Source organism: Arachis duranensis, chromosome 2, assembly GCF_000817695.3.
Source record: "Arachis duranensis cultivar V14167 chromosome 2, aradu.V14167.gnm2.J7QH, whole genome shotgun sequence".
NCBI classification, from domain to species: Eukaryota; Viridiplantae; Streptophyta; class Magnoliopsida; order Fabales; family Fabaceae; genus Arachis; species Arachis duranensis.
This window is the reverse complement of record NC_029773.3, coordinates 86,907,047-86,933,027: the sequence shown is the minus strand read 5'-3', so window position 1 is coordinate 86,933,027 and position 25,981 is coordinate 86,907,047. Positions and strand designations below refer to the sequence as shown.

Genomic DNA, 25,981 nt, shown 5'->3' with positions numbered 1-25,981 from the left:
ATTAAAAATTTAATTCAGTAAAAGTGTTTATATCTTCTTTTTTTTACACGTTAACTTTATTTTTATCCGATAAAAGTTGACAGTAACGTAACTCCTCTTCTCTTTGAGTTCGGCTAACTGGAATTCTAGGAAGCACAGATGATTTTTGACGTTTTTTTTACCAGTTCGGTCAGAAAATTTTTTCAAAATTTTCGTTGATTTTAATTTCATACAGAGATAGGAGATTTCGTTTTTAAAATTACAAGTTTTTAATTTAAGAATGCCAAAAAATTTATTGAGTAATTGCAAATAATTTACACGTATTTTGTGTGTCTAATTGATGAAAATTGATTGTAATTGTGAGTGTTGGTCAATTTGGTGTTGCTTGTTAAATTGAAATGTGATTTGAATTAATGAATTGAATTTGAATTGATGATGAATAGGTGTTGATGAAGGACGGGTAAAAATACGCAAGAATGTGATTTTAGTTAGTATTAAATGTTAAACAAGTATGGTCGGAGGGATTTGTAAAGTCTGAATGAAGAAATGAATTTTCTTTAATTTTAAAAGCAAAAGATTTAAAACGAGCTAATTTTATTGAAATAGAAAGAGGCATAGCTTTAAAGAAAATGATTTGATTCTATTTGATATTTTGAATGGTGTGAATATTGAAAATAATTTGTTACTTGAAAATGTTTTGAAAGGGGTTTGAAAGGTGGTTAGGTTGGGACCCTTGAAAGGTGGCAAAATCCGAATTTTAAAGGAATTATTGCCAAATTTTTATAAAACTCTAAGACTTTATTTAAAGTGTTATTTAAAAACAAACTTAATTTAAGAATATTACTTGATTTCGATTTATTACGAAAATAGTTTTGTTTTCAAACCGATTTATTAAGAAAAGTATGATGTTTTAAATTCAATCTTTTGAGAAGAGATTTTGCTTTAAGTTATGTTTTAATTTCGGTTTGATAAGAAAGAAAAGAAGAGGAAGAATGAAAAGTAAAGGAAAGAAAGATAATTAAAGGAATCTCTGCCACAGGAGAGCAGAGAACAAATATTAAAGGAATATATGAATTAATGAAATGACTGCCACAGAAGAGCAGATGTGACATTGTTTGGGCTTTAGTGCCAAATGTAAAGTGGGGACGTCCACACACTGAGAACTGTTTTTCAGATGTACGCTTATTGATTTAGAAAGTCACACTGTATGCGACCTAGCCGTACGACTTAAAGTCACACTGTATGCGGCCTAGCCGTACGACTTATAAGCATATTGTATGCATCTGGAAAGCCATATCTGGGACTTGTGTCCGGGTAATGTCGGGAGCGGGTAGGCAACCGACACATGAGCTCATGGCCTGCGTTAGAGATAGACATGCATCATCATTGTTTGCATATTTGCATTTGATTGTGTTTGCTTATCTTGTCTCTCTGTGATTGTGATGTTTGTTTTATTGCTATTTGTTTGTGTGTTGATCTATTTCTTGTGCTATTAGTTTGTGTATTGAGGTGACTGAGAACTGAGTTTATGATTGAGATTTGTCTTAAATTCAAAAATTTAAAGAAGGTAATTAATTATATAAAGTAATAAGTAATAGTAAAAAGTATTTTCAAAATGTTTGATAAAAATATAATTTTATTGAGTAAAGTTAATTATTTGCATTTTATTTCATTATTCTTACGGCATTTTCATTTTCTATTGAGAACGCGTGGTTTGTTCTCACCCCCAAAATCTTCCACTCTTTCATTGACACAGGTTTGAAAACTCAGTTTGAAGATGCTGGCGATTATTAGTCTTATTTGAACTAAGTTATGTGTTGAGTTATCTTCGTAGAGTTTCCTCGCCTTACCGATTAGGATTTTATTTTATCCAGAGGGATAGGTGTTGTATTCGAATTTTATATTGAATTTATTGTATGGTATTTTTTATTATTAATAATTATGTGATTATTATTACTTGGTGTTCTTTGATGAATGAGTTTGATTAAAATTGAAACGCGAAATTGAACTAAATACTCAATATTAAGTAGTAAATAAGAAAAACAGGTTAGTAACACCTCATTTTTGGTAGGATCATGACGTGCTAAAAATTAGGGTATTACAATATTCAATAGTGCAATTCAATAGATTGTGTAACAATTCCAATCGATTAAATTTTGAAGAATCGTGCGATATTTAATCGATTGTATTGTACGTTCGATCTATTGGATTACCAAGAAACACGATTTTTATGGCAAAAAAATTCATTGATTTGCATTTCTAAAATATTTATTAATAAAAGATCCATTTTATTGTTGTTTTTTTAATTATTAATAAAAATAATAGATAAATAATAAAGTAATAATTTATAAAATAGAGGATAAATTTAATAATAAAATAATATATAAAGAATTAAGTTGTAATTAAAATTAAATAAGAATTATTTATTAATTATTAAAAAATTTAAAAAAATATGTTTTATTATTAAACCATTTAATAATCCAAACGTCTTGAGAGCGTGGAATCTTATCTCTAATTTGTTTAAGCACATGTTAGGAAATTGAATTCTTATTAAACATAACAAATTAACAATGCTAATATATTTTAGAAAAAGCATCCTTTTATAACTCTATAAAAGTATGTACTTTATCAATCACACAATTTAGGAAAGAAAATTGTTGAGAGAAAAGTGGAGTCTCATCATTAATTTTTTTTAAGAGAAACGTTACAGGATATACGAAATAATTAACCTTTTTAGTTCTTTGGGGAATATTTTTTTTAATTTTTTATTTTTATATTGCGTAAATAATTTTTTTTCTCTTGAATTAAGATATTTTAAAATAAAATTATTATATGTTGAGATAAACACAAATAAGATGAATGTCCATTTATTATTTGGATGGCTGATTTTTTCTATGAAAATATGAAATTTTTAATCTAAACTAAAATTAAATGAAGTTTGAAATATATGAATAATCAATATTTTACCTTCTTTGAAAAATTGGTATATCAGACTGGGATGCATCGATTCCGATATAGTAAATAATGTCGACAAGAAGGAGAAGTTGTACTCTTTTTTCTTTAGTCAGGTTTTTGTCCCTAATAGATTTTCTATACAATGTTTTTAATGAGGCAGTACTCATTACAAAGAATATTGCACTCTTTTTTATTAACTAAAATTTTTTTATTAGATTTTTTTAATAAAATTTTAACGAGGCATATTCTTAATAGACATCTAAAAAGAAGTGTTATAATATAGATGTTTCCACGGCATGACTTGTCTCTCCAATCAAATGCTTTTGAATGGTATAAACATTGAATGGAAGAAGATTTGAACAAGTTAATATTGCACTTATATAAATAGAGTTCTAAGTTGAAATAATGTGATACACTACAAAATATAAAAATACTCTTCTTTCTTTGTCTTTATGCACATTGCAGTATATATAATATATATGAATCATTTCTATTATATTAAGATATTAATTTAATAAATATCAATATTAAATTTTTATATTTATACTTTTTTATTTTATATTTATTATATCTTCTTTAATTATTTATTTTACAACACGCTATCAGTACGAGACTCTAATTAAATTTTTTGGAAGACTCAGATAATAAATTTTTATTATGTTGAAACTCTTTCATCTTAAATTTAATGCTCTTTATATATTTGGAAACAACTATTTATCATGGATACTAGATGCTGAAATCCATCTTGATTCAATGGATCTTGGAGATACCATTAAAGCTGAAAATAATGTATCCTAAAAGGATAAAGCCAAGGTCATGATTTTTCTTCATCGTTATCTTGACGAAGGATTGAAAAATAAATATCTCACATTAAAAGATCCTGCAGATTCGTGGAAAGACCTTGAAAAAAGGTATAATCATCAAAAGACGGTGATATTTCCTCAAACCCGATACCTGCGTCTACAGGATTTTAAATCCATAATGAATATAATTATGCAATATTTCGAATCACCTCACGAATGAAATTATGTGGAAAAAGATAACTGCTAATGATATGTTGGAGAAAACTTTCTCAACCTTCCATGCCTCGAATGTGCTCCTGCAGCATCAGTATCGAGAAAAATAATTTAAAAAATATTCTGAATTAATTTTTTGCCTTCTTGTTGCTGAACGCAATAATGAGTTGCTTTTAAAAAATCACGAAGCGCACCCAGCTGGCGCTGTCCCATTTCGTGAAGTAAATGTGGCAAATTATTACCCTAGAAGAGGTAAATGACAAGGCTTTAGTAACAATAAAAACTACGGAAGAAAAAGGAATTATGTTCAAAAGAGAGGATCTCACCAAAAGTGGGATAAAGAAAGAAATATTGGGCAAAATAAATCAACAGAGGATAAGTGTTTCCGTTGTGGTGGAAAGGGTCATTGGTCGCGTACCTGTCGTACACCAAAGCACCTAGTCGATCTTTATCAAGCATATTTGAAAAAGGACGACAAAGGGAAGGAAACAAATTTTGTTTCAAATGATGCTGAAAATTTCACCACTCATTATGATGTATCTGATTTCTTTGAGGATCTTGAAAAAAATATTGGTCATTTGATCAATTATGGAATAGTTTAATATGTGAGATTGTTAAGTATCTATGTAAATAAACAATGTAAAGAACTTATTGTTAAATTTTATTTTCTATATATTTAACTTTCAAATATGATGTATATAAATAATGAAATATTAATGTTTATGAATTTTAAAATCATTAAATGTGTCAAGTTTTAAAATAAAATTTTAGTATATGACATTATGTGTAGTGTTTCTTAGAAAAATAATTCTAATCAAGAATTCAATTTGATTGTGCATGTATTACTACTCATTTTATTATTATTTATCTTTGAAGAAAATGGCAAGGATATATAATGAAGATGTATGCCTTGCGGATAGTGCAAGTTCGCACACTATTCTCAAAAATGATATATATATTTTACTCATCTTGTGCAAAAAGAAGAATATGTTAATACTATTATTGGTTCAGGTAATGTGATAGAAGGCTCCGGAAGAGCTATAATTTTGTTTCCTATAGGAACAAAATTCATAATAAATAATGCACTATTATCTACCAAGTCTCTGAGGAACTTGTTGAGTTTCAAAGATATTTGCCAAAATGGATATCATATTGAAACAATGAATGAGGGAAATCATGAGTACTTATGTATCACAAAGCATTATTTAAATAAAAAGATTATATTAGAAAAGTTACCCTCACTTTCATCTGGGTTATATTATACCAAGATTTGTGCAATTGAATCACATACCACTGTAAACTAGAAGTTTACTAGTCTAAATGAATTCATAACTTGGCACGACCGATTGGGTCATCCGGGAACAACCATGATGCGGAGAATTTTTGAAAATTCCCATGGACATTCACTAAAGAACTAGAAAATTCTTAAATCTAGTGAATTTTGTTGTGCTGCATGTTCTCAAGGAAAGTTAATTTTAAGGCCATCACCAGTAAAGATTGGATTTGAGTCCCCTAAATTCCTAGAAAGGATTCTAGGCGATATATGTGGAGTTATTCATTCACCATGTGGATCTTTTAGATATTTTATGATCCTAATAGACGCATCTTCGAGATGGTCACATGTGTGCTTATTGTCTTCTCGCAACTTGGCGTTTGCGAGATTACTGACTCAAATTATTCAATTAAAAGCACAATTTCTAGAAAATCCAATCAAAGCAATTCGTTTTGATAATGCTGGTGAATTTACTTCCCAAACTTTTGATGCTTATTGTATGACTAATGGAATAAGTATTGAACATCCAGTAGCTTATGTTCACACACAAAATGGGTTAGTAGAATCACTTATTAAACGCCTCCAATTAATTGCTAGACCCTTACTTACGAGAACAAATCTCCCAATCTTGGTTTGGGGGCATGCTATTTTACACGCCTCAACACTTATTCGTTTGAGACCAACGAGTTACCATCAGTTCTCTCCTATCCAATTAGCTTTTGGCCAGCAGCCAAATATTTCCCATTTAAGAATATTTGGGTGTGAGATATATGTTAGATATGATTCTCCCTCTATAGTGAGGTATCTTGAGATACAAACTGGAGATGTATTTAAATCCCGATTTGCGGATCGTCAATTTGATGAATCAAAATTTCTAACATTAGGGAGAGAGAATAAGCTTCCTGAAAAGGAACTTAATTGGAATGCATCATCATTGATGCAGTTAGATCCTCAATCAGGGTAATGTGAACTAGAGTTCAAAAGATTATATATTTGCAAAGAATAGCAAATGAATTGCCTGATGCATTTTCCAATACAAAGAGGATAACCAAGTTTTATATACCAGCAGAAAATGTCCCAATTCGAGTTGACGTCCCAGTTGGACAAATTGCCACCAAAGCAAATACACGCCAGAAGCGTGGCAGGCCAGTCGGTTCCAAAAACAAAAATTCTCGAAAGAGAAAAGAAGTAAATACTATTCCTGTTGAAGAAGACATATTAAAGACACCTGTAGTTGTCCAAAATTATGATATAGTTTTAACGGTAGAAGACGTTCAGGTACCTGAAAATTGTGAAAATGACGAGATCTCGATAAATTATATCTTTATAGGAGAGAAATAGAACCGAAATAAGACAATTGTTAATAAAATATTTGCATATAATATGACATTAAATATCATGCATGAAAATAAGGATCTTGAGCCAATTATTATTGCAATTATTCTATTAATAACAATAATTAATTTATTATCGTAATGTACCATAATCCTTCTTTCTAAACAATATTATTACACTAATCCCTAATCTCTAACATTAGCATTATAATTTATTATTACTAATTCCTAAAATTATTTTAATTAAATTAAAATATTTAAAAATTATTATTACACTAATTTCTAACATTATCATTATAATAAACTATTAATCTCTAACATTATAATTATTATTTTAATTAAAATAAAATTTTTCGAAATAAAAATTTACATAGTTAAGATGATCAAAATAATTAGTAATGTGAAACTCCGGACGATTGACATATTTTATTCTTCTTCTTTTAGACATTGCTAAAAATGAATGGTCCAATTTTTTTTATTCAAAAGTTTATCCAGTGGCAGAGTTTAAAACAAAATTTTAGGGGCCAGATAGAAGATAATTATCAATATACTTTTGATATGAGTCCCATTTAAGATAAGCTCGTCTAATCTCTATTGCCGAATTTGAAGCCGTTTTTTACGGTCTCGTCCAAAGAATTAAGGTCAAACTCATCAGATGCAATTCTTTAAATTTTTGAAGGTTGTATCTCACTTTCTTCGTGATTTATTAAAGTATAAGAACTATCTACAGATGTTAATATTGTAAAAGTTATATGTTCTTCTTTTTGAATATTAGTCTTCCTCTTAAAAAATGCATCAATTCTTTAGTTTTTCATGATTATTTTATATAAAAATTTGAATATATATCCGTTAAAATATGTAAAACAGAAGGACAAATATTAAAATTTATAATATTTATTGAATTTTTTTATCAATTTATACAAATACAATAATATCAATATTTATTGAATATTCTAAATAAAAAATTAAATTAAATAAACAGTAAAATATAAAATAATATTAAATTACATAAATAAAAAATACTTAATTTTTTATATTTAAATTCAAAAGTAGAGGGAGTGTTACTTATTGAATAGAGAGTTATAAAATGTGAATATATTCAGTTCAATCTAAATCCAACATATTTTAAATGCTTAAAACTAAAAATTAGTAAGAAATAAAGATTGAATTTTAGTATTTTAAGTCATAATAAAATATTTAAACCAATTGAATTATTATTTTTTTTAAAAATATTACTAATTTTTTTAACAAAAATTTAGGAATCATGGCTCCCATTGTTTTAACTAAGTTCCACGACTGAGTTCATCAACAGAGAAGAATAAATGAATGAAGCTGGTGGCATTGGAGGAGAAGAATGTGTTGCTGCTTCGAAAATCGAAAGTAAAAGGGAATGGGGGCATTGAATCAGCTTTGGAGTGTATACATCCTGGTGGGCTCATTAACGTGCATGTGTGACACGTGGCTGGGGCACAATGAATTTCTTCATCGCAGCTGTCATATCTGCCTGAAGCATCATGAATGCCCATAACCGTGTCACACTCCATCTTTTTTCAATATGAAAATAAAAAAAAGTGCTACAATCTCATCTTATGGACTTATACAGTTATTTCGTCAATAAAATAAAATAACAATATAAGCCCAAAAACATCTACGAAAAGTTTTATTTATTATTTATTTATTTTTATTTTAAATCGGTTATTTCGCATAAATATATTGAAGCGGGAACAAAGAAAAATCCGGAAGAGGAATCATTCAGCTCAAATTCAACGCCTTCTTCTGCAAGATTGACTCTTTTTCTCTTCTTCTCCATGGCTCGAAACAAGGTTCCATCTTTTCTCTCTTGTTTTCAATTTTTTTTTCCCGTTTTCATTCCCCAACACTATAAGGATTTTAGGGTTTTTCTTCTATAATCTATACCAACTGAAAAGCCTGATACCCCATTTTAAAAAATTTAAACTTTTCACTATTTATGAATGCATAGATGTGTATTTTCTTGTAATTGCTGAAATCAAATGCAGGAAGCTTTGGTTTTGCTGCTGGATGTGGGGCCATCCATGCACTCTGTTATTCCTGAAATTGAGAAAGTTTGTTCCATGCTTGTGGAGAAGAAGGTTGCTATATTTATTTCTCCTTTGACATTCCTTGCCCACCTTGTGTTTGATGTTTGTCTTCAAAGAGCTGAGACCTGTAACATTAAAATGACCTTTTTCCCCTTCTTTTGATGAGTGTGCAGCTGATCTTTACCAAATATGATGAAGTGGGTGTTGTCTTATTTGGAACAGAAGGTGCTCTCTTTGACCCTTATGATGCAAACCTACAATGCACCATTATCACCATTCAGTTAGTGTTTATTATCATGTCATGTGGCATAAAGTTCTAGATTGCAATGCAGCAATAACAGCAATTCAGTATTTTGCTCATAATTGGGGTTGGTAATAAGAATCGAACGGTGATATTGTTTTCTTGTACCAAAAGATGTTAGTTATTTGTGATGATAAAATGGAGACTAAGAAGTCCATGGTTCTTATTTGATTATCTTGTAGCAATGTTTATTGTGTTTCAGTCTCATTCTTGTAGAATCTTCACACTGATTTATTCACTGTACCGAGTTTGTTTTTCCCGTGGAGTTTTACTATTATGCTTACAATTAAATGGGTTGATTGAAGTTTCCTTCAAATCGTTTCTTTGATTTGATAATTCATTTTTTTCTTTCCATGAAGAGATTCAAAGGCCTTCCTCACCCATGTTTATGTCGAAATTTCCCAGATACTGATAACGAACTTACGGAAGAAGTTGGAGGGTATCAACATGTTGTGGTTTTGAAAAATATTAAAGTTGTGGAGGGAGATATCGTTGAGGCTCTACAGCAACTGCCTCGAGGAGCTACACATGGTGATTGTATCCTTGATGTTCATGATTCTATACTTTGGAAGCTTTAATTATTTATTTATATATTTAATGAAAGAATTTTATGCTCTAACATTTTGACCGTTACTAAAACATTCATACTATTTGACTTTAGATGGTAAAATTTTTCCTGATTTGTCCTGTGTAATATTCTGCACCACTTGTGCCTTGTTATTGATTTGTTCAACCCCACCTCCAAACATTGGTATATACTCAGTTTATCTTTTCCTGAGCTCTATTCTGGTTCTGTTAATAAAATTGAAGCGATATCAGCTGTAGTATTACTTTGGAAGTTCATTCATTTCAAATTGTGGATTTTGAGTGATTAACTGCCATATTGTGGTTTTGAATACCTTGACTGTGATGTTAGTTCTTGATGCTATTATTGTTGGCATGGATATGCTGATAAAAAAGTTTGGAGAAACTAACAAGGGAAAGAAGCGTCTATGTCTTATTACAAATGCACAATGTCCAATAAAAGAGCCATTTGAAGGAACAAAAGAGGAACAAGTGACCACCATTGCTAAACAAATGACCGTCCATGGTATGAGGATGGAAAGTATAATTCTGAGAGGAAAGCTTAGTCAAGATGCAAACAAGAAAATAATGGACGAAAACGATCAACTGTTGCGTATTTTTTCAACAGAAACGTCTGCAAGGTCAACATATGTGGAGAATCCAGTTTCTTTGCTTGGTGCTCTTAGAACCCGAAACATAACTCCATCCACAATCTTTAAAGGGGATCTTGAATTAAGCCCAAAACTGAAGATTAAGGTGAGATATTCATAGCCCTATTGGCCGTGCCCATCAATGCAGATAAAGATTACGTTCTTGACATGTTTTTTTTCATTATCTCATTACTTTGGTGATTAATGTTCCTATGCCACTTACAAACTTTTTATGTACATGATTATTGAATGCTTAAGTTTTGAACAGGTTTTGGTATACAAGAAAACAGCAGAAGAAAAGTTTCCAACTCTCAAGAAATTTTCCGATAAGGCTGCTTCAACCGATAAATTTGCTACACATGAAGTCAAAGTGGATTATGAGTACAAGAGTTCTCAAGAACCTGATAAAGTTGTCCCGCCAGATCAAAGAATTAAAGGTTATCGATATGGGCCTCAAATAGTTCCCATATCCCAAGCTGAGTGGGATGCTGTTAAGTTCAAACCAGAAAAAGGTCTGAAGCTTTTAGGATTTACTGATTCATCCAATGTATTGAGGTAAAATTGTATATGCTTTATTTGATTTGAATTTGACGATGGAGATTTTCTTACTCTGTTTCTTCTGTTTCTTTTCTTTTCTCCTAAACCATCCGATAAAGACATCAATACATGAAAGATGTCAATGTCTTCATAGCTGAAACAGGAAATACAAAAGCCACACTTGCACTTTCTTCGCTAGTAAGGGCTATGAAGGAAATGAATAAAGTGGCAATACTACGTTGTGTTTGGAGACATGGACAAGCGAATGTCGTCATTGGGGTCCTGACGCCCAATCTATCTGATAAGGAAAATATTGTGCGTTTTTCCGTCTCTTTTTATTTTGTTTTAATTTATTTTTTAATTGGTCTACTTCCACTGACATGATTTCTGGATTTGTTTTGAAATAATTCCGTTGCATGGTCATGCTGTGCAGCCTGATTCGTTATACTTCAATGCACTACCTTTTGCTGAGGATGTGCGAGAGTTTCAATTCCCTTCTTTCAGTAATTTCCCTGCACCGATACAGCCAAATGAACAACAGCTAGAGGCCGCGGCTAACTTGGTAAAAATGCTTGATCTTGCACCACAAGGAAAAGAGGAAGTTCTGCTACCTGATTTTACACCAAATCCAGTCCTAGAGGCATGAATTCCCTCACTTATGTTTTCTAGTTTATCTCCTGTGTTTCATTCTTTCCCTCTATTTTTTTTTTCTTATTTATTTTTTTAAAGAAGATTATGATTTTGATATTCATGACATGAGATTTCTTTATCTAATGTTTGTTGCTTGTGGGCTGTGAATTTGTATTTTCCGAATTTTTCGATTATGCTTTGTCCTTGCTATCTTTCTTATCTAAGCCAATCACGTATTACCCCCCATTGTGTAAAAGTTAGCATTATGATAACTTGAAGGGTACAATAGAGATTTCAAATTTAGCATATGCACCTCCAAAAATGAAAGGTAACCTTGGGATAAAGCTAACATACGAATGTTCATATATCTTTTCAGCGATTTTATCGCTATCTTGAGCTCAAGTCAAAGCATGCGGATGCTGCAGTACCCCCTCTTGATGATACACTCAAGAAAATCACAGAACCTGATGATGAGCTCCTTCAACAAAACAAATCTGTGATAGAAAATTTTCGTCGGTCTTTTGAACTAAAGGAAAATCCGAGGGTAAGACGTTTTTGTGCCTAGTTTATACAAAATATCAAACTTCTTTTACATTATACGAACATTGTATATCTTTCATGTTTGAATTGAACTGTCTTACAGCATAAAAAGTCAAGGCGTTTATTGAGAGAGGAAAGATATGGTTCCGGTGAGGAAAATAGTAAAGGAGAAATACCTGCTCTGGCTTCGAATCTCATTGAAGATAAGTCAAATGTTGAAGTCGACAACATTGGAGATCTGACTCCTGTACAAGATTTTGAAGCCATGTTTGCGCGCAGAGATAATCCAGATTGGGTTGTAAAAGCAATCGATGCTATGAAAAATAAAATTCATGATCTCATAGAGGATTCCCACGAAGGCGATAACAATTCGAAAGCATTGGAATGTTTAGCTGCGCTCCGCAAGGGATGTATCAATGAGCAGGTAATCCATCTCCCTCGCTTTTGCACCATAGAGCCAAGTCATGACTTTCCATGTCTAACCAATTTTTATTCCTCTATTATTCCTCTTGGTTGTATTTGAAGTCACTGATAACATTTTTCTCTGTGAAGGAACCGAAACAGTTCAACAGTTTCCTTCGTGATATTTGGAGTTTCTGTCAAGAGAAGAACCTTCATGATTTCTGTGATTCTCTTTCTTCAAAAGGAATCACCTTGATCCCCAAATCAGAAGCTGCAGACAGGTTTTGTGATTTTTTTTTTATCTTTTTCTTGGTTGGACCATTTAAAATTCAATGTTTCTTCTTCAATAACTTGTTATTTGGTTTAACTTTACAGTGAAGTTACTGAAGATGAAGCAAGAAGTTTCTTAGTCAAATCTCAGCCAAAAGTTTGAACGATTACTTAACTGGATGTGTTGAAATATTTAGGTCCTTTCTTTCTTGTATAAGCATCTCTGTTAGGCCACTGTAACAATACATTGTAAATATTATTTGTACTCTGGCCTTAGATTACTGCACTTGATTTTCTTCATTAGAAACAAAGTTTTTAATCCTTATTGCCCTATTTCACTTAGATATTATTATTGAAACCCCTTAATACAGTTAAACACTGAATTTTAGAAAGTGTTAATAATAGTATTTAGAGAAAATGACAAATAGGTCTTTGACCTTTTGATCTGCAGACATTTAAATTCTCGGGGATTTAAAAATACATTTAAGTTTTTGACCATTTTAAAAAATTTGGACATATCCTTCATTCATATTCACTTGATCTATCAGATTCAACAAAAAAATTAAATGTGATTTTCGTTGTATTGACCTAGTTGATATGGATGTACACGTAGGAGAGTTTTTAAAATGAGACTGATTAGACTCAGGATTGATGTGTCCAGATTTTGAAAAGGTTAGAAAGGTTAGAAATTTAAATGTATTTTTAAATTTTTAAATATTTAAATGTTTGCGGACTGTCAGGGATCAGTTTGTCTTTTTCTTTTTCGAGTATTTATATATGAGAAATATTTGGTGATTAATTTTTTTATTTTTGTTTTATATTTGAATTAACATTATTTATCTTTCTAGTTTTTATCTAATTAGTTTTATATAAAATATACTCAGTTATTTTTTAATGATAGCTAAATTTAGACACAACTAACATTTTCATATGATAATTTTTCTCTCATACTTATACAATGTTAATGTTTATTCAATCTCAACAAATCTGAATTAGATTAGTTAGCTACTAGTTAAATTGATGGAATTTTTGCACCAAAGGCAAAAAACTCTATAGAATGTCACTTTTGCAAATTTGACTTTGATACATAAATAGTGTTTGCAAAAAAGCAAATTACATGATAAAAAATCAATCTAATGAAATTCAGTGTCACGTGGGTTTAATTAAACTGTAATTCCTTGTAGATTGGCTTTGATTTATTAACAAATTTTCAATTAAATTTTTAATAGATTCGATTTTTTAATCTCATCTAATTTTATTAAGCAACAATTTACTCAATTTAGTCGAGGTGTCCAATTATATTAAATATTAAATCATTCTTACTATTTGAGCTTACTTATATTAGACATCATATTAAAAAAAGAGAGCAGAAAGAAAAAAATGTTGTAAAATAATTAAATAAATAAATAAGGAAGAGTTAATAAAATAAAGTATAAATAGAAAAATACTATTATCAGTATTTACTAATACTATTATACTTTTATAAAGATAATATATTAATATTATATTAATAGTATATGAAGAGAAAAGTAAATAAGTGCTTTATAGTAATAGAGAGAGGGGAAATATTTTAGTTTTATTATTGCTATGCTCAAAAGCCTCAGCCTTATTCCCCTATTTATATAAGTGTAAAGTTTCACTTTTCAAATGTTGGGAAAGTAGGCACCGCTTATTCTTTAATATTTGTGCTTCCCAATAGTACTTCAATAAATCATGCTGAGTAGACATGGATATGGACATCTATATCGTAACACTCCCCTTTGGATGTCCATTTAGGATTATGTCTCGTTAAAACCTTACTAAAGAAAACCCAATGGGAAAAAAAACCTTAGTGAAGGAAAAAGAGTACAAAATCCTTTGTGATAGAGACTGCCTCATTAAAAACCTTGTCAAAGAAAAACCCAATGGGAGAAAACCTGACCAAGGAAAAAAGAGTACAGTCTCCCCCTCTTGTCGACATCATTTAATGTCTCGAAATCGGCGCATCCCAATCTCATGTACCAATCTTTCAAAGGAGGATTTTGGGAGTGACTTTGTGAATAAATCTGCCAGATTGTCACTTGAGCGGATCTGTTGCACATCAATTGTCCCTTGATTTTGAAGATCATGAGTGAAGAAGAATTTGGGAGAGATATGCTTTGTTCTATCACCTTTGATGTATCTACCCTTAAGTTGAGCAATGCATGTTGTATTATCTTCAAACAGGATAGTTGGAGCTATCTTATGATCAATTAGTCTACATGATGTCAGGATATATTGGATCAAACTCCTGAGCCAAAAACTCGGGACTTGCTTCATGAATCGCTAGTATTTCGGCATGATTAGAGGAGGTTGCTGCAATCGTCTGTTTCGTGGACCTCCATGATATAGCTGTATGATAAACCTCATTTTTAGGGTTTATCTTGTATTGAATTTAGAGTATTTTGATAACCTTTCGTCACATTTAGCCTATGAATTAGCATAGTTTTGTTATCTCTCCCATATTTATGCTTAAGTGTAAAAAAACATGCTTTTTAAGCCTTATTTTGATGAATTCTAATTTCTCCTTGATTCCATAAGATGCCTTGATGTGTTTGCTAGTAATCTGAGGGTGAAATAGGCTAGGCATGGATCAAAGGAAGCAAGGAAGGAAGCATGCAAGTGGAGAGAAGCACAAAAAGCCAAAGAATTGATCTCGGCTAAGCACGAGTACGCGCACAAGGCGCTCACGCGCACATCGCAGAATTAGCCAGGGACGCGCACGCGTACCGTGCGCGCACGCGTCGTAGTTCGCACGTGATTCTGTTATTGCAACACGTGCCTGGCGATTTTAGAAGGTTTCAGCAACCAACTTTGGCGCCAAAATGCATATAAGGGCCAAGGATTGAAGGGGATTGACACACACTCACATTCATAGACTCATTTTACAAGTTTTCTTAGATATTTTTAGTTAGTTACATTTGTAGAGAGAGAAACTCCAACCTCTCTCTAGAATTCATCTTCATTTTCTCAATTCTCAACCATGCCTTGGTGAGATCTATTGCAACTCTCAATTTACTTTATTCATGTTGTAGATCATCTTCTCTAATCTCAATTAGTGTTTGTAATTGTTCAATCCTCATAGATCTTAGGTTTAACTTTGTTGTTTGGATTCTATTAATTCATTGAAGATTTCATTTTCATTGTTGTTCATTGTTGATTGTTGTTAATCTCTTGTGTTGAATTACTTTGATTCTAAATCTCTTCTCAATTTTACTATGTGTTTCATTCTTGCTCTCCAAGTGTTTGAGAAAATGCCAACTTTAGATATAGAGTAGCATCCCCTCACTTGGCCTAGTGGTTGAGTCATTGGAGACACTTGAATAATGGATGTCAATTGTTGATTAAGAATTGAGGATTGCTAATTGACTTGGAGTGCACTAAAGCTAGACTTCCCTAGGGTAAGACTAGGACTTGTGACTCAAGTTAGTTACTTTTACTTGACTTTCCTCTATAATTAGGGGTTAACTAAGTGAAGCAACACTCCTTTGTTATCACAATTGAAGGAAGCTATAGTGATGGAACTTCCAATGTTCAACCTTGGCCAAGGCTTTTAATATTGATTGATTGTTGTTTTCTTTTATTAACACTTTTATGCCACACTCTTCAAGCCACAAAAGACCACTTAACCAATAGCATGCATCCTTGTAGCATTCCTAGGGAAGAACGACTCGGGACTAATACTCTCGATTATAGATTGTAGATTTGTTTGATAATGGATTTTGCGTCGGTTTAGACTATACTACGATTGATTACTTGATAATTTCTATACCGGCAAAAATTCATTCATCACTGTACCACCATATGTGAACAGTTATCCTGTTTGTGATCTCCCTTTATGTGGATCAGATAAGTATCCAGCATCTGCATAGCCAACTAGTTGTGACTTGGATCCATAGGGATAAAACAATCCCATATCAACTGTTCCATGAAGATATCGAAAGATTTGCTTGATTCCACTCCAATGTCTTCTGGTTGGAGAGGAACTATACCTTGCTAGTAAATTCACAGCAAATGATATATCGGGTCTTGTATTATTAGCAAGATACATTAGCGCTCTAATGGCACTAAAATATGGTACTTCAGTACCAAGGATATCTTTATTTTCTTCTTTAGGACGGAATTGATCTTTTTCCACATCCAAAGATCTTACGATCATTGGGGTACTCAGAGGATGTGACTTATCCATATAAAATCTTTTCAAGATTTTTTCTGTGTATGTCGTTTGATGAATAAAGATCCCATTTTTTGTATGCTCGATCTGCAGACCGAGGCAAAATTTAGTCTTTCCAAGATCTTTCATCTCAAACTCTTCTTCTAGAGTTTTTATAATTGTTAGAATATCTTCAGGAGTTCTAATGATATTTAAATCATCAACGTACACAGCAATTATAATGAATCCAGATGGAGATTTCTTTATGAAAACACATGGACAGATATCATCATTCTTGAATCCTTTTTTGGTCAGATACTCAGTAAGACGATTATACCACATTCGTCCAGATTGCTTCAGACCATATAAAGATCTTTGCAATTTGACTGAATATAACCCTTGCGAATATTCAATTTGCTTCAGGATCTAATGAGCCGTATAAGTAGGTTGTTACCACATCCATTAAATGCATATGCAATTTATGATATGCAGATAAACTGACCAAATAACGCAATATTATCGCATCCACTACAGGGAAATACATTTCTTCATAATCTATACCGGGCCTTTGTGAAAAACCATGTGCCACAAGTCGGGCTTTGTAGCGCACAACTTCATTTTTCTCATTTCGTTTTCTCACAAATACCCATCAGTATCCAACAGGTTTTACATCTGCAGGTGTAGGGACTACAGGTCCAAAAACTTCACGTTTTGCTAGTGAGTCTAATTCAACCTTCATGGCTTCTTCCCATTTTGGTCAATCATTTCTTTGTCGACATTCTTCGACTGATCTTGGCTCAAGATCCTTATTTTCATGCAGGATATTTAATGCCACATTATATGCAAATATTTCATTGATAATTGTCTTATTTCGATCCCATTTCTCTCCTGTAAAGACATAATTTATCGAGATCTCGTCATTTTCACTATTTTCAGGTACCTGAACGTCTTCTGGCATTAAAACTATATCAGAATTTTAGACAACTGCAGGTGTCTCTACTATGTCTTTTTCAACAGGAATAGTATTTACCTCTTTTCTCTTTCGAGGATTTTTATCTTTGGAACTGACAGGCCTGCCACGCTTCTGGCGCGAATTTGCTTCAGTGGCTACTTGTCCTACTGGGACATCAATTCGAATTGGGGCATTTTTCGCTGGTATATAAGATTTGGTTATCCTCTTTGTATCAGAAAATGCATCAGGCAATTCATTTGCTATTCTTTGCAAATGTATAATCTTTTAAACTTCTAGTTCACATTGCCCTGATCGAGGATCTAAATGCATCAACGATGATACATTCCAATTAAGTTTCTTTTCAGGAAGCTTATTCTCTCCCCCTAATGTTGAAAATTTTGCTTCATCAAAATGACAATCTGCAAATCAGGCTTTAAATACATCCCCAGTTTGTATCTCAAGATACCTCACTATAGAGGGAGAATCATATCCAACATATATCTCCAATTTTCTTTGGGGTCCCATTTTGGTACGATTAGGTGGTGCAATGGGAACATATATCGCACACCCAAATATTCTTAAATGGGAAACATTTGGCTGTTGGCCAAATGCTAATTGCATAGGAGAGAACTTATGGTAACTCGTTGGCCTCAAACAAATAAGTGTTGCGGCATGTAAAATAGCATGTCCCAAACCGAGGTTGGGAGATTTGTTCTCATAATTAAGGGTCTAGCAATTAATTGGAGGCGTTTAATAAGTGATTCTGCTAACCCATTTTGTGTGTGAACATAAGTTACTGGATGTTCAACACTTATTCCATTAGCCATACAATAAGCATCAAAAGCTTAGGAAGTAAATTCACCAGCATTATCAAGACGAATTGCTTTGATTGGATTTTCTGGGAATTGTGCTTTTAATCGAATAATTTGAGCCAGTAATCTCGCAAACGCCAGGTTGCGAGAAGATAATAAGCACACATGTGACCATCTTGAAGATGCGTCTATTATGACCATAAAATATCTAAAAGATCCACATGGTGGATGAATAGGTCCACATATATCACCTTGAATCCTTTCTAGGAATTTAGGGGACTCAAATCCAATCTTTACTGGTGATGGCCTTAATATTAACTTTTCCTGAGAACATGCAGCACAACAAAATTCACTAGTTTTAAGAATCTTCTGGTTCTTTAGTGAATGTCCATGGGAGTTTTCAATAATTCTCCTTATCATGGTTGTTCCCGGATGACCCAATCGGTCGTGCCAAGTTATGAATTCATTTGGGCTAGTAAACTTCTGGTTTACAGTGGCACGTGATTCAATTGCACTAATCTTGGTATAATATAACACAGATGAAAGTGAGGGCAACTTTTCTAATATAACCTTTTTATTTGAATCATGAGTTGTGATACATAAGTACTCATGACTTCCCTCATTCATAGTCTCAATATGATATCCATTTTGGTGAATATCTTTAAAGCTCAACAAGTTTCTTCGAGACTTGGTAGATAACAGTGCATTATTTATTATGAATTTTGTTCCTCCGGGAAACAAAATTATAACTCTTTCGGAGCCTTCAATCACATTGCCTGAGCCAATAATAGTATTAACACATTCTTCTTTTGGCACAAGATGGGTAAAATATATATCACTTTTGAGAATAGTGTGCGAACTTGCACTATCTGCAAGGCATACATCTTCATTACATATCCTTGTCATTCTCTTCAAAGACAAATAATAATAAAATGAGTAGTATCCACAGTTAAATTGAATACTTGATCGAAATTATTTTTTTTAAGAAATACTGCACATAAAAATAATGTCATATACTAAAATTTTATTTTAAAACATGACACATTTAATGATTTCAAAACTCATAAACATTAATATTTCATTATTTATATACATCACATTTGAAACTTAAATACATAGAAAATAAAACTTAATAATAAGTTCTTTATATTATTTATTTACATAGATACTTAACAATCTCACATATTAAACTATTCCATCATTGATCAAATGACCAAAATTTCCTTAAGGATCCTCAAAGAAATCAGATACATCATAATGAGTGGTGGAATTTTCAGCATCATTTGAAACGAAATTCGACTCTTTTCCCTTGTCGTCTTTTTTTAAAGATGCTTGGTAAAGATCGACTAGGTGCCTTGGGGTACGACAGGTACGTGACCAATGGCCCTTTCCACCACAACGGAAACACTTATCTTATATTGATTTATTCTGCCCGATATTTCTTTCTTTATCCCACTTCTGGTGAAATCCTCTCTTTTGAATATAATTCATTTCCCTTTCATAATTTTTTTTTGTTATTAAAACCTTGCCATTTACCTCTTCTGGGGTAATTTGCCACATTTACTTCAGGAAATGGGGTGGCACCAGCTGAGCGCGCTTCGTGATTTTTTAAAAGCAACTCATTGTTGCGTTCAGCAACAAGAAGGCAAGAAATTAACTCAGAATATTTTTTAAACCCTTTTTCTCGATATTGCTGCTGCAGGAGCACATTAGAGGCATGGAAGGTTGAGAAAGTTTTTTCCAACATATCATGATCAGTTATCTTTTTCCCACATAATTTCATTCGTGAGGTGATTCGAAACATTGCAGAATTATATTCATTTATGGATTTAAAATCCTGCAGACGCAAGTGCATCCACTCATATCGGGTTTGAGGAAGTATCACCATTTTTTTATGATTATACCTTTCTTCAAGATCTTTCCAAAAGATCTGCAAGATCTTTTAATGTGAGATATTCGTTTTTCAATCCTTCGTCAAGATGACGACGAAGAAAAATCATGACTTTGGTTTTATCCTTCTGGGATGCATGCATTATTTTCAGTCTTAATGGTATCTTCAAGATCCATTGAATCAAGATGGATCATTTTTTTTTAATGAAAGAGTTCAACACAACAAGTGGAGCAAAGAGAACAACAAAAGTAAAAACAAAAGAAAAACCACTAGATTAGGCAGAAATCATGCAACACAACTATATGATACCCACTGTCATCTTTGGCATTGCCATCAACAACAGAAGGGATCCACATATAACCACTCCTTAAAATTTTTGAAAATCAGGTAAATTATTTCATCAACCCCTTTCCCATTATTCTGAAAGATCCTCCTATTCCTTTCAAGCCAGATATTCCAGATAATAGCACAGAAAGATACCATCCACTTTTTGCGCTCCTGCTTTCTAGTTGGTAGCTCAGTCCAACTCAAGAGCATTGAATTCAAGATGAGAGAGTTTCGATATAATGAAAATTTGTTACTTGAGTCTTCCTAAAAATTTGATCAGAGTCTCGTGCTGATAACATGTTGTAAAATAACTAAATAAATAAATAAGGAAGAGATAATAAAATAAAGTATAAATAAAAAATACTATTATCAATATTTACCAATACTATTATACTTCTATAAAGATAATATATTAATATTATATTAATAGTATACAAAGAGAAAAGTAAATAAGTACTTTATAGTAATAGAAAGAGAGGGAATATTTTAGTTTTATTATTGTTATGCTCAAAAGTCTCAGCTTTATTCTCCTATTTATATAAATGTAAAGTTTCACTTCTTAAATATTGAGAAAACATGCACCGCTTATTCTTTAATATTTGTGCTTTCCAATAATATTTCAATAAATCATGCTAATACTGAGTAGACATAGATATGGATAATATCCTAACAAAAAATACTTATCTATTATTCATACAGGAGAGATTAGTCCACAACCATATCCATACGTATAAGAAATTTTCACACGTGTCATAAGTCAAAGGTCAAACTGCTTGCCACAGTGACACTTGTCAAAGTAGATATGTTTGACCATATAGAACAAAAAAGAACACCGCAAAGTAGATTCAAGTGTAAATTACTTAATCTAGCATCTACCATTGGAGTGTAGCTAACAAGGAATCAGTTTCTCCATTACTACTACTACCATGATTGTGTTGTACTCTTATTGGTTAAGCTCATGCTCATGGCGTATCCGCTTTGCTTTGTGCCTCAAAGGTAAAGCTTTGGGATTTTGATTTGCAAATTCAGACACAACGATTCCCAAGTTTTGTCTTAAAAATGTGTTCTTTATTTCTAGAGGGTTCAGAAATTGCAGCTCTATGCTAATCTTTGAATTTATTTATTTAACTTGGGACAAGTAATGTAGACTTTATTTGATTTTTGGTTTTTCTATTGATCTGAAATGAATAGGGATTCCTTATGAGTATAAAGCAGTGGATCTTGTAAAAGGGGAACAGTTTAGTCCAGGTGAATGCATAGTTAGAGTACATGTGGATCAAAGGAAAAAAAATTGACTTTTACTGTTGAATGTATTGAATTAGAATCAATAATCTATGCTTGAATTTCAGAGTTTGAGAAATTGAACCCTCTCCATTGTGTTCCGGTATTAGCTGATGATCATGTGGTGGTTTCAGACTCTTATGCAATCTTTCTGGTATGTTTAATGCTAGCAATTTGTTAGAAAAAAGCTTGGTTGCGTGGTTTTTGTTTTCATTTTCTGTTTCGAGTTTCTCAGTGTTTTTTTGCTTTTAAAATCTTGAGAAGGAAAACAATGAAATCTGTTGATTTCTCAGTCATATCATTGTCGAGTTTAATTTTGATGCGCTGTTAGTATGATACTTATACAGTCGTTCAATCACATTTGTTTTTTTTTTACATCTATTGGCCATCACAATTAAATTCATTATTGTATCAAGCTTAATGATGGCCCTTAAGTGGGAAAATTATTAAAATTTTCTGATACTTGAATTTCGTTTTGATGCATGTCATTGATTATGGTTTGGTGTTCTTCGTTCAAATTTATACCAAAACAATAAAATAATGTCTTCCGCTTCGTCCTTTTTGATTAGTATTTGGAGGAAAAGTATACTCAAAAGCCACTTTTGCCAGTTGATCCTCAGATCCGTGCTCTCAATCTTCAGGTAAATTTTGGTATGATTGAAATTTTCGATTAGTGACAACTAACATGAATGCTTCTTGAATCCATGTTCATTACTTCATTTAATCCTACTGGTTTAGCATCTTCTAAAAGAATTCAATAGGAACAAATCAAATCATCTTGAGAATTATTATAGGAGAGAGAATATTATAAATAAAACCTTCTTACAAATATTCTGATATATAGCTTCTACAGAATGCAATATATATATAAAGGAACAAGAAAACCATGCATTGTAAGCATTTTCAACTAGTTCTTGATTCTGTAATCCAATCTTTAATGGATAATAGTTGAATTTTACATGATGTTAGATATATAACCATGTGTGTGCCTCCTACTATCGGCTTAAACTTTTAGAACAAGTAGTTTCACGATATGGTATAAGAGTTTCTATGACCAAAAAGATTTAGAATTCAATCAATCTTTAACCCCAAAAGGAAAAAAAAAAAGATTTAGCATTTTCCAAAAGAAGATCTTGCATGAGTGGATGTGATAGAGATATAATCGTACATATACCTGCATTTATTACATTATTATATGGTCATATCATCGAGGCCTCGTATCATCTAATGATTATACTGTATTGTTTCACAGATAGCAAGTATGATTAACTCCAGCATTCAACCTTATCATATGATTAGTGCTTTGGTATATCTTCTTTTCATTTGAAATGCTAGGATTGCCTCTATCCACACAAAATGTTTTTGCAATTTTTGACATTTTTCATTTATCTGATTTCCTTTTTCCTAATAGAAAGATATGGAGAAAATGTTTGGTGCTGAAACAAAACAGTGGGCACAATATAAGATTGACAAAGGTTTCTTGGGTAATTAAGCACAATTTTACCACACTAAGATATGTATATATGGCATGTCCTTTGCATTTTGAAATTGTTTCAAAATCTTTTCTTATATGTGCAGCTCTTGACAATTTCAAAATCTTTTCTTATATGTGCAGCTCTTGAGAAGTTATTGAAGGATGTTGCTGGAAAATATGCAACAGGGGAACATATCTACATGGTGCACTTCTTGTTGCTCTTAAAGATTAAAGATATCATACTAAAAGATGCATATCTAACAAAGTGTTTTTTTTTGTGAAAAAAAACTTGTAATGTGCAGGCTGATGTATTCTTGGCTCCACAGATTATGCAAGCAGTTAATAGGTTTGATATTGATATGGTAAAGTATAGAGTAAATAGACAAAAGTACACGTGATAGAATTTGGGATGGACTAAAGTACACACAAGATTGTAAACATCAAAGTACACCCGGAAAATTGTTTTCAATGGACAACATTGTCATGCTGTTAGTGATTTTGTAAGACTTAGGAATGTATTTTTGTCCTTTGAAATCAGTATTTTGGGTGTGATTTCATATTTACGAACTTTGGTGCGTAATTTTGTCCACTCAAACTCTTTCATGTGTAATTTTGTTCATTTATTCAAAAAGTATATATACATCTCATGGTTTATTGATACAATTCTCATATTTGTGGTTAACATAGAAAAGCTAGGTGTATAACAGTATAAGTGATTTCTGACCGGCACAACTACATACTTGGCTTTTCCTAATATTTCAGAAGTGTTGTCAAATCATATAAAAGTGTTGGATATACTTGATTGGAAGTGAGTCAAGCCAGCTCATGAGCCAGTTCGGGCTCGACTCGTTAATAGCTCGATAAGTGAACTCGTAAGCTGGTAAGCCGAACTTGAGTTTAGAATTGAGCTCATAAATTAAATGAGTCGAGCTTGAGCTTGGTTATAGACATTTTTTAAATATAATTTTAATGTAGGACATAAATAAAAAATTTATAATTGATAGGTAGTTTATTTTTTTTAATATATATAAGTTATAATTTATTGATATAGAATTATAGATTATGTTTCTATTATTTGAGTCGGCACGTGAGCTGGAGCTAGTTCATAAGCTTTTATTGAGCTAAGGTTAAGCTTACGAAATAGGCTTGATTGTTAATGAGTGGAGTCATGAGTCAAGCATAATTTTCGTGAGTCGAATTTGAATTTGGTCTAACTCAGTCAATTTGGTTCCCTTCCAGCCCTAGATATACCTTCTGTCGCCAAAGTTTTAATTTCATTCTTCTAAAAGTTTCAATAATATTTAGCAAGAGCGTTACATAGGCCTTTTTTTCATAACACTTACAGAAATAATCTTACGATAAACTTTGGTAATATTGGAAAATATTTTACGATAGATTTTTTCTCTAACATTGAAAGAAATTTTACGATAGATCGTTAAACATTATATTAAAATGAACATTTTAAAATTGTTGTTTTTTACAGTCCAAATACCCTACTCTGAGGAGGTTGTCTGAAACATACAAAGGTTTAGCAGAGTTCCATGCCTCATCACCACAAAGTCAACCTGATGCTTGCATTACCAATAATAACCTTTGACTAGCTAGTCAATAGTTATTATGTAGAGATCTTCTATATCTTCATTATGTAGGGAATATTGTTGCTGTAAACTTGTAATATTTTGAATTTGTTAATGGATCAATAATTTTGAATGTTTTGTAACATGTCCTCCTTCTACACAAAACTAGGGGTGGAAAAAATAAAGCTATTTATATTTATATCTTTCCAAAGTTTTTTTACCCTCTATAGTTCTGCTATTTTTGGCTTCAGGTAATAACAGAACTTTTCATAGTTTACTAAAAAATATTTGGTATACTAAAGAAATATTATATGTATATTAAAAAGTAATCACCAATAAACTAATTATAAGAATATGCACGTGTTTATTATTTATAAAAAAATTTGATTATAATATTTTTTTATAGTTATAATCATTCATTTAAACTCAAAATGAGAGTGAGAAACATTCAAAATCGCATTCGTAATAGACTAACAGATAAAAAATTACAAACAAAATACTAATAACCTAAGAAGTTTGGAGATTATTCTACTATGATTACTTCGATAATTAATTATTTATTAAAAAATTATACAAAATAAGATGTATAAATATACATAAATATATATATGATGGTTAAATTTTAACATTTATGGAGCATTTTTGAAAAAAAAATTCACATGTAAGAGCATAGTAAGATGCATCATGCAAATTAATCTACTGATATTGTGTATCAATATAATTATTGCAAAGAAGCAATAATTTGCTTAATGGTGACCAGAAAGATTATATCTTCACCTCTTTTGAAACAACCTTAAGTATGTTTGGATAGAAAAATTCAGGAATTTAAAATGCTATGTAATTACATTGTCAAAATTTAGATTCATGTAAGTTTAAATATTTTATTCCTATCTGCAATAAGAGAAAATAAAAAGGTATACATATGTGGCAAATTTGATCCTGATTTTTTTTCCTTTCTGTTATTAGTCAAATTTAAAAAAAGAGA

At 31.6% G+C, this 25,981-nt stretch overlaps 2 protein-coding genes across 3 annotated transcripts; both read left to right on the top strand.

Moving 5' to 3' along the window:
- The first annotated feature begins 8,155 nt into the window (after positions 1 to 8,155).
- LOC107475548 (ATP-dependent DNA helicase 2 subunit KU80) lies at positions 8,156 to 12,836 on the top strand. Its single transcript, XM_016095208.3, has 12 exons — positions 8,156 to 8,380; positions 8,576 to 8,668; positions 8,791 to 8,842; positions 9,324 to 9,455; positions 9,835 to 10,238; positions 10,401 to 10,687; positions 10,789 to 10,984; positions 11,103 to 11,309; positions 11,676 to 11,843; positions 11,943 to 12,263; positions 12,392 to 12,522; positions 12,617 to 12,836. The coding sequence occupies exons 1-12, from the start codon at positions 8,366 to 8,368 to the stop codon at positions 12,672 to 12,674; spliced, it is 2,064 nt and encodes a 687-aa protein (XP_015950694.1). The 5' UTR covers positions 8,156 to 8,365; the 3' UTR covers positions 12,675 to 12,836.
- An 8,649-nt stretch (positions 12,837 to 21,485) lies between these two features.
- LOC107475547 (glutathione S-transferase zeta class) lies at positions 21,486 to 25,186 on the top strand. 2 transcript variants are annotated; one of them, XM_016095206.3, is made up of 9 exons: positions 21,489 to 21,660; positions 21,856 to 21,912; positions 22,014 to 22,099; positions 22,515 to 22,586; positions 23,198 to 23,251; positions 23,357 to 23,429; positions 23,561 to 23,622; positions 23,722 to 23,781; positions 24,903 to 25,186. In XM_016095206.3, exons 1-9 carry the CDS (start codon positions 21,591 to 21,593, stop codon positions 25,014 to 25,016), a joined length of 648 nt encoding a protein of 215 aa, XP_015950692.1. In that variant the 5' UTR covers positions 21,489 to 21,590; the 3' UTR covers positions 25,017 to 25,186. The 2 variants fall into 2 exon arrangements, with proteins under 2 accessions (XP_015950693.1, XP_015950692.1); XM_016095207.3 differs by lacking the exon at positions 21,856 to 21,912 and having other exon boundaries at positions 21,486 to 21,660.
- Positions 25,187 to 25,981: the final 795 nt, after the last annotated feature.

Excerpts from the sequence above, each read along its gene's own strand:
- LOC107475547 (XM_016095206.3), top strand. The coding sequence starts at position 21,591 with ATGATTGTGTTGTACTCTTATTGGTTAAGCTCATGCTCATGGCGTATC. Across the intron at positions 21,661-21,855 it reads CTTTGCTTTGTGCCTCAAAG|GGATTCCTTATGAGTATAAA; the intron begins GTAAAGCTTTGG and ends TGAAATGAATAG. Across the intron at positions 21,913-22,013 it reads AGGGGAACAGTTTAGTCCAG|AGTTTGAGAAATTGAACCCT; the intron begins GTGAATGCATAG and ends CTTGAATTTCAG.
- LOC107475548 (XM_016095208.3), top strand. Across the intron at positions 8,843-9,323 it reads TGTCTTATTTGGAACAGAAG|ATACTGATAACGAACTTACG; the intron begins GTGCTCTCTTTG and ends GAAATTTCCCAG. Across the intron at positions 9,456-9,834 it reads AGGAGCTACACATGGTGATT|TTCTTGATGCTATTATTGTT; the intron begins GTATCCTTGATG and ends CTGTGATGTTAG.